The sequence below is a fragment of the Poecilia reticulata genome, linkage group LG13 (genome assembly GCF_000633615.1).
Source record: "Poecilia reticulata strain Guanapo linkage group LG13, Guppy_female_1.0+MT, whole genome shotgun sequence".
In the NCBI taxonomy this organism is placed as follows: domain Eukaryota; kingdom Metazoa; phylum Chordata; class Actinopteri; order Cyprinodontiformes; family Poeciliidae; genus Poecilia; species Poecilia reticulata.
Genome location: NC_024343.1, coordinates 5,930,895 through 5,940,500, shown reverse-complemented (window position 1 = coordinate 5,940,500; position 9,606 = coordinate 5,930,895). Strand labels below are relative to the sequence as shown.

The following is a 9,606-nucleotide window of genomic DNA, read 5'->3' as shown; positions in this document are numbered from 1 at the left end:
CCTAGCGGGAAAAGATAAATGACTTTTAAAAAGCTTTTATTTTGAAATTATACATCAGATTTGGTTGCAATTTTCTGATATATATATATATATGAGAGAGAGAGATATTAGTTTTTATTTTGTATTAGTTTTTCAGCATATATTATTTTCTGTTTGCAAATGCAGCGGCTGGAAACCTATTTTGAATAGCTCAAACATGGACCGGATGTGCGCTTTTATTGTGAAAGCAGCACGTAAATGGGTGTACCATAATGTCTCGAGCTACCGCGCACTTGTATATTGAGTGCTGGGCCGGCTGGAAGCAGAGCCGGCTAGCTTTACCGCGGTTGCTAACCAGCCTTTCATTTGATTCAGGTGTGTTAATTGACGCAGGGAAGCATCTGAAAGTTTCAGGATAGCAGCTCTCTGGACTGGAGCAYCTCTGTACTGAACAGTCGTACCGCGACATCCAAAAAAATAAACTTTTTTATTTTTAAGCATAAGCATAAGCTGATACATAAAAAAATTATTAAAATCAAAAACATGATGGTCTTAACATGGAACTTACCTTGTTTTTTTGTTGTTGTTGTTTTTTTTTAAAGAAATCTTTATTGAGATACAGAATACATAACAGTATAAACGCAGCAGACATTGTGGTATAATGTCCGCCAGGGAGTTACAAACATTGAGACAATACATCACCATTACATTACATAAATACATTAAAGAGAGAASAAAAAGAGCATGTTTAAATAGTTTTGGGGAACTGACCTTGTTATGATAAGATCCAGACAAGACGCCATACTGCTGTCTCCAAGCAAACACGTGACGTCACAGATACGTTGCGATTGTGTGAGCAACTCTTTATCAAACACCATCTTTTTAGGGAAACTGACAAACCTATCTTTGAATTTAGCTAAACAAGTGTTTAATTAACATTGTGTTTTTAACATACAACACCAACACCGGTAATCTAACATTTTTGATAATGCTCTGTAGATTTTGATTCATTCCYTAAAAGATTTCTTATGGAAAGTATTTTTTTTTCTTTCCGTTTAATATTGTCTTTAAATGCTGCTTTTCTAAGATGCAAATACAAGTAAAATGTCTTGCCTAGGGAAAGAAATTTACAATTATTTTGCGGTAGTTTACTGCCAGTCGTCATTCTTGACTGTGACAAGAGAAGAAGACATCAAATTGACAATATCCTACCGTATTTTGGAATAACAGTATGTTACTGCTGGAAACAGCCATTTCTAAGAGTGTAACTGAAAACCTAGCACCCAGTGCAAACAGTTAGCTTTCCCTGCAGTCTTGGTTTTATCTTTATGGTGTTATCCTCTGGTCTCCTTCTCAACTCAGTCTGAGTCAGATCAAGCTGGTCTTTGTTACATCAATTAGCATTAGCGCAGCATAATTACGTTGTGCTTTGAACTGGCACACATTTCCAAGTTTAACAAACATTGAGAAGATTTTGTGCATGTTGGACACAAGATCCAAAAATACCCGTAAGATTTGATGTAAAGGATTGTTGAACTCTTCCAGACTCTTATAAAACTGACCATAATGGTAGATTCATTCTGGACAGTCCAACAGCTATGATGGAGGGGTTCAAATATGTGTTTGTTGTGGCTAAGAAAGTGAAGCAGACTTACTGTAAATAGTCAAGCCTTAAAAAAGAGAAGCATTCAGTGTTACTCCTTTTACATCCTGTCGTAGTTTGTGTTTGTGGGCAGCAGGGCAGCCTCAGACTCTAACCAAACCGGTCATTTAGAGTTATACCAGAATGATGTCTAAAGCCCAGTTAGAACTGCTGTGTACACTTGACAGACTCAATGTCCTGATCCAGAATAGCTTCCTTCTGGATGTGACAAACTGCACATATCTAACATTCCTGGAAGCCTGGGTGGGATTTAACATGATTTAGGTAAAGTGCATTCATCTGTCAGCTTAAATCACACAGCTGGCCTGTCACCCACATAAACATCCCAACCAGGCTAACATCTCCCAGGCTCAAAGGAATTCTGCAGATATGAAGGCAGCTGGTGGGAAATGTTTTCAGCGGACACTGAGCTAGAAGTTATCAGTATGGGTTGATAGGGTGTAAATCAGAACCAAGATGCTTGCAGAACTTCCGTTCCACTTTTTGTTCATTGTAGAAACAAGCAGTGCTCTACTTCCCACCATGATCATCACATCTTCAGCTGTCCAGCAGCATGGGTTTCAGCTCTCAAACCTCAACCCTGTTGCTGACATTTGGTTTTGTCTTTTCAGACAAATGTTGATTCTAGTTAGCAACAATCTTTCTCACAGGTTGTAGTGTCTATTTGTCCGTTGAACAGACAGGCATGAAAACACGAGTCACACAAAATAACCAAGTAGTCAGCAGATGAAGAATACCCAGCAATAATAACAGCTCTGAAAAATTCCTATTCAGCTATATACACCTCAGCCAAAATGTAGCACAAGTGTCAGCAGTACTGTAAGCAACTTAAGAAAATGTTCAATCAGCATATCTTTTTTGCTAAAGATTTTTGTGGCACTAGTGGCAGTTTTTTTTTGCAGTAATCAGATGGGATATTGGTGAAGGGAGAAAGGTTCCAAGGTTGGAAATCAAACACTGCAGAGCAGCTTCAAGGTCTCATAGCATGTACCTAGCCCGCTGTACCCCTACCACATGTGCCACCCCAAATCAATTCTTAGAATTTTTCTTAAGGGTTCTGCATGAAGTCTCAAAATCAGTTCTCATTGCCATGATGAAAATCACATTATCTTGTTCTCAGCCTCATATCGTCTATTTCTTCTTGTCACAACCCAACTAATAAACTACTCGCCCCACTCTTTATACGAAACTGTTGTGTGATTGGTCAGAATTCCATGGGTGTGTTGGTTTTTGCAGAAAACAGCCACAACAACTCAGCTTCCAGCAGCTGGTGTATTCGTCCAAAGCTGTAAAGACATATGTACTGTTGAACCACAACACTGAACTCAGTTCAGGTGTGCTGTGGTGGGGGAACGTTACACAGACGCCTTCTGTTCCTATTGTTGGTTTCAAAAACAGAGAATACAAGGAAAGTCTAGTCAATCATCAATCATTATTTCCTCCTCCTCCAAACTTCCATCCATTTTCTTACACCCTTATCCCATTGGGGTTTGGAGGGTGCTGGTGCCTGTCTCCAGCTGCCAGTGGGCGAGAGGAGGGGTACACCCTGGATAGGTCGCCAATCCATCGCAGGTCCTCCAAATTTGTGAACTTGTAATAGTCATTCCACTCTACCATGATCACTGCTTAGGGCTCAGTGCATCTTGTTGACCTGAAGGGTGCGTGCAAAAGCAAACATCCATGCATGGATAGTTTGACTTCGGTCAGATCATGTAAGACCCCTTAACGGGCTCTGATTGGTCGAGCTGTGGACACACGCCACAAAGCTGTTGGCGTATGTTTCTATCTGCTTTGCACACCCAAGGGATAAGCTTTTTTTCATTCTTCATTGTAAATTGCTTAAACTCAGTCAGATTGGACGGCAAATGCCTTTTAGCAGTAATTTTCCAATGTCACCACAGATTCCTGATTGTATTAGGTGTGTACTTTGACTTGGCCATTATAACACATGAAGATCCTTTAATGACTTCCAGCAGGAATCATTGACCTCCTGCTGGAAGGAGAAGCTAAACCTCAGTCTCAAGTCTTTTCCAGATTTTAAATGGTTTCCTCCCAATATCGTTCTGTATTTTGCTCCAATGAGTTTCCCATCAGTGGTTTCTTTTCTGTCACTAAGAAAACCCACTCACACACCATGATGCTACCACCACTATGTTTCACCAAAGGGGATGCTGTGATGTGAAATTTTTGTTTTCTACCGCACAACATTTTTAACGTTGGGGGAAAAGGTCAGTTTTTGTCTTGTCTGACCAGAGCATCCAATTTCTTTACTTAGAGAGTTCCAACACTCTGACATTATGAATCTGGACATTACTTGAAGAATCCTGAGAAGAGCCGTTATAAGAACACATTAACACGGCCTTAACCATAGTCTTTAGTAAGGGTGCCATTTTCAGCAATATCTTCAGACAATAGTCTTTGAGGTACATTCCACAGGAGCCATGACAGCTGTGAATGGTGTTTTACTATTTCCTCTCACCACCTGTGGGGACGAACAAAGCATCCCAATAAACCGTCGATCCAAGGCCTGTTTCTTTGTTGTGGGAGCAGAAAGAAGGCAGCAGACATGCAGGGCAGCCACCGTATATGTGGACGAGCCCACAGGTAACTTACAAATCACCAGGGATCCAAGGGAAGTTTCTCCTTTAATTTAAACACACACATCCACCCACTCACACTTGGCACAAACAGACGTCTGAGACAGTAAAAGCTCTCCGTCCTTTCATCTCTAATGAAAAGCACGTTGGGTTCTGTTGCGCTCTTTCCCTTCCCCAGCACCCATTCAAATCCTTTATAGAAACACACAGCGCAGCGCTGCAGGTCTGAGCAGAGAGAGTTGCTCATTATGAACATCAAAGGCCTTAGTGGGCGCTGACTCCAGAGGACTGGAGCTGCTCACTGGGTGAATGAAATGYCTCASACTGTCCCTGCACACTTGTGATACCATCAACAGAAAAGGCAAGTCAAATAAGAGACGAGTCACAGCCAGGATGAACTACCTTTGACGAGACAGACCACTTAGAGACTGCCACATCTTCCTTCAGGGCACATTCCGCCTCGCAAAGTTGAAAGGTCGACCCTGGGCTCAACAACCGACACCAGAAATTTAGTTCAGACTAAAGTGTTTGTGTGAGCTGCTGCTCTGAAGGTTTGAAGACTTGAAGCGCAACATTTCTGAGGTGGTCAGTAGAACAGCACTGCCATCTAGTGGCTGTTAACTGCGATGGCGTGGTAAGGCCATTGTAGACAGAAAAAAGGAGTAAATTTCCACAGAAAAATTCTGAAATTTAGAGATGTATCAAAAAGTTTAAAAATTTTCTTCAAAAACAAGAAAATGTCTGAGTTTGACAAGTAGAATATTTGCTTGACGAAAAAATAAAGTTCTAGATTCATTTCAGAAGATTCCTACAAAAACAGACATTTCTGAGTTTTAAAACTCAAAACTTTGCTAGACAAGAATAAAAAAATGAAAATAAGACATTTTCTGGAAAATTTTTGAGTTTTTTATAGCACATTTGTAGCTTTTCAATCTCTGAAATTTCCATGTATTTTTCTTAAAAAGTTCTAGAAATTTTCTAGGAAAATTTTATGACATCAGTTTACACATTTCTGAGGGTTTTTTTCTAGCAATTTTAAAAAAATCACACAGAAATTTCCTTGTTTTTCTTGTTTTCTTTTTTTTCAGAAAATGTCAGATTTCTCGGCAGAAATTTATTCCGTCTTGTTTTTCTATCTACATACATACCAGTACAGTATGCTGTGCTCAGAAATGTACAGAGGCTGTTCTGATTGAAGTCTACAGTAGATGGGTTTGGATGCAAATTGCAAACACAAGATATTTAAAAATGATCAATATCTGGATCTCAGCTGATTGTCATTCCCATGGAAACCCAGAGAGACTGAGGTGAAGGATGAAACATGGCACGGCGGTGTGAGGAGAAACCCAAGAAAAAGCTCCCCGCTGTTTGAACAGTCAACAAGAGGAAATTCCACATATGGATACAGAATCCGTCCAATTTCCTTCCAGCCTCGCCTCACTCCCTGGAGGGCTTTCATTCAGGATACTGCTGGTGCTGTGAGTAAAATCACCAAAAATCACACAGCACAAAATGTCTGCAGCTAATCATCTTGTGTTCCACTGTGCACTTTGACCTTTAAGAAACTATTATAGATCTTAAAATAGTTGATGCTTACAAGTGGCAAAAAGATCTTAAAAAGGCCATATAGTAAAAAAAACAACACATTATTTAAAGTGCTTTCAACTTTTATCAAAACTTTATCTTTGATCTGCAAAGTGCTATAAATATATTTGCACTGAATTGAGCCAAAATGTTGCAGTGAGAGTTTTTATGAAAATGGAACAGAGAAATATTTTTTTTCTCTAATTTTAGCTTCCATTCATTGGGATAGAATTTAAAATAATCAGTCCAACCTGCAAAATGCTACATCACTCTTATATTCCTATTTTCACAAAAAAAGAAGAAAAAAACAAAACAACGAAAAACACACCAAGTAGCTGTGGCTGGTTCTGATTAGTCTTTCTGTTTATAAGGGAACTATAGGACAAGATCATTATTTCTGTTTGGCTGTGCTTTCTGAACACAAACTCAGCTCAGGAAAAGTGTCACCTTTGAGCAGATGGTCAGAACAGCTGATCTCTGAGCAGAACTGTAACCAGATTAGGGTCATTTATTATGTTGGAAATAATTTTAGCATCACTTTTAAACCTTTTCAAATGCATTAACATCCAAGCAAAAATGTTTTACATGGAAAACAGACATTGTTTTCTTAGAATACAGAAATAAACACAAAGCTCTGACCCTAAGTAAATCTGACATTAGCAGCAAGTTTTACCAGATACTTGAATCAGCAGGTCATCAGCATTCTATGCATCAGTTACCAGATTGTGATTGTGTTTTCTAAGACGCAAAAATTACTCTGAAACCATTTTGGGCAGGAAAGGAGGAACTTCTTGAGTACTGATGCTGATCTCACTGGCATTTCCACATTCTAAATGGAGCTTTCCTTTTAAAGAGACATGTAACTCTGTCTGTTAGACTCTTTAAAGTCGGTGAGAGGCAGCAGATCCTGGAGCTAAGCAATAATTATCACCTCGGTGTCACTGCCCAGACCTAGCAGCAGCTTCTCCCTTTGAACTGCTGCTCAACCTGAGGCAGGAGACCCAACACGAGTCTGCTGCTGCTCCTTAAAGGGACGGAACACAAAACCTCCACCTTACAGGTGGATTATGAGATATCAAACAAAAGGTTTCAGGTTGTAACAATTTCTTCTGGCATTAGTGGATGGTTGGTGTTCTTTTCCCATTGAGAAGTCAGAAATATACATATTTAATATTTAAAACATCCGGTAGTGGTCCATAGAAAACAGAATCAGTTGTGACTCAAACGGATTTCCTTACCTTGAATCGTACTTTCTTGACGATCATCCTTCAGTAGCAGGTGAAGCGGATGCTAACAGCTGGGCTAGATGTTAGAGAAGTTTTCCACTCTGGAAGGACAAAACTCCATTAACCAAAAAGTTCCTGCCAGTCGGTCCTGATCCAGTCAAAGCCTGCAGATGGACGCTGTGATGCTGCCAGTGTGCTTTAACAGGACAGAAACAATCTGCCCGCCCCCTCCGCTGAGAGTTTTATCAGCCAGCTCATTCATTTGTAAAGAGCACACCCTCTGTTTATGGTTGGCTATTAACACCAACCCCCCCTCCTCAATCCTGGCATGGCTGCTTGCTGTCTTGCAGCTGACCCCTGTGACCCCGTGATCCCACCTTTTCATCCGCCATCATTTACCCATCTGTTGACCTGTAGCGTCTCCACTTAGCATCTGTCTCACCTTCTTCCTCATGGCTGCTGATGAAATTCTTTGACTTTGAGTGTGGAGCTGGTAGCAAAGTAAGATCCATTTTAAAAGGTTGAACACCAAACATAAATTTATTTGACTTCAGGACAGAGGCTGAAGCCAACCTGAGTTTGAATTAAGCAACTGAGAATTGGTGCGCACTGGCACACATCATTTCAGTATAAATGATGTGGCTCTCTACCAGGGAGTCATGGCATATGGGGGTACAGCAAGAAAAAAAGGGATCTGTAACTTGTTCCCCAAATATGTTTTCCTTTGTTTAATTTCCTTTTTCAATGACAAATGGTTGTGCTGTGAGTTATTTAAGAGCTTTGACAAAGTATGGTTACATAGCATTAGCTAATGCTGCTATAGTTGGTATCTACATTGCAGCTTCTGATTTAGAGGTAAAATGAGATGCTATTGTGGGGGATCTAGGGTCTTTACTTTGGGTAAACTGGAGAAACAATTTTCAAAGTTCAGTTTAGTAGAAATTATAATCCAGAAAACTCCTGTACAACATCTGGAATCATTCATGGTGCTTATCTGTTTCCATGTTTTGTTATATCATGGATGGATGAATAAGCTCTTTCCTCAACATTTTACACATAATACCCCCATTATGACAATGTTGAGAAAAGTTGAGATTTTTCGGAAATGTAATCAAAATTGAAAACCAAGAAATCCCATTTACACAAGTATTCACACCCTTTGCTTAATACTTAAAACATGGCTGCCTTCATACATTTTTCATAATCTTAAAAAGATCTGGAAGCTTCTCCCTGAATGTGATGCACATTCCGTGTCGTCTCTGGGTCTTTGTGATTGTCACGTAACATCTGGGAAGATTTTTTTATGACTCACTGAGGATGTACAGATGAGACGACAACGTAACCCAAAGCTGTCAATCAGGAAGGAGTATAATGATGAATATAGCTGGTTTTGTCTTTAGTTTTTTTTTTGTATTAATTGAAGGGGTGGCGGTATGTATTTTCCAGGCACACAGAGCATTATACCTTCAGTTATAAAAATGTTGTACAGATAAAAATAAAAACAATTTTGACACCTTGGAATTGGGCCTCTGTCTCACAGCACTTTTTATTATGCCGCTAACTACCAATCATGGGAGTATCGAACTGAAGTAGCTGAGGATCCTGCTCTGTGGGTGGGAGATGCAGCTCCAAGGTGGAGCTTTGAGTAAGTGGGCGGGGCTTGGTGAGAGCAGGTGTTTAGGCACCTCTGACTGGTTGCCAAAGGAGATTCAATGATTCCTCCAATATGAATCAAAGCAACAATCCAGGTATGTTTTGATAAAGCAGGAACATTATACAGGTCCTTCTCAAAAAATTTGCATATTGTGATAAAGTTCATTATTTTCCATAATGTAATGATAAAAACTAAACTGTCATATATTTTATATTCATTGCACACCAATTGAAATATTTCAGTTGGTGCTGGCCTTCTGGACACCCTCAAGCAAGAGGATAAGACACAGACATTTCTGAACGAACAGGCTGTTCCCAGAGTGCTGCATCAAGGCACCTCAGTGSGAAGGAAAAAGTGTGKCAGAAAAYGCTGCACAACGAGAAGAGGTGACCGGACCCTGAGGAAGATGGTGGAGAAGGACCGATTCCAGACCTTGGGGGACCTGAGGAAGCTGTGGACTGAGTCTGGAGTAGAAACATCCAGAGCCACCGTGCACAGGCGTGTGCAGGAAATGGGCTACAGGTGCTGCATTCCCCAGGTCAAAGGTCAAGCCACTGTTGAACCAGAAACAGCGGCAGAAGCGCCTGACCTGGGCTACAGAGAAGCAGCACTGGACTGTTGCTCAGTGGTCCAAAGTACTTTTTTAGGATGAAAGCAAATTTTGCATGTCAATTTACACAATCAACTAGAAATTTATTTTATCCAGTAATCTGTCATACTTTACATTAGAACGGGATTTTCCAGAAAGCCTACACTTCAGAAAGTCTTAATTTTTTGTGCCCTGCTGCCAGCTTTCATTCTTTTATTATCAGCAATGAACAATTATAAATATACACAATGTGTTTTATTTGTTAGGCTTGAGTGACAAAAGTTGGAAAACGACGATTTTCTTGACGGTTAAAA

The 9,606-nt window shown here is 40.1% G+C and overlaps 1 protein-coding gene across 1 annotated transcript in view; it reads right to left on the bottom strand.

Annotated features, from left to right (window-relative positions):
- phldb1b (pleckstrin homology-like domain, family B, member 1b) overlaps window positions 1-7,103 on the bottom strand; it is a 144,007-nt gene extending 136,904 nt beyond the window's left edge. Inside the window, 1 exon segment of the mRNA XM_017308210.1 lies at window positions 7,062-7,103. Coding sequence (XP_017163699.1) covers window positions 7,062-7,088 — 27 coding nt within the window. The 5' untranslated portion in view covers window positions 7,089-7,103.
- Between the last annotated feature and the right edge of the window lie 2,503 nt (window positions 7,104-9,606).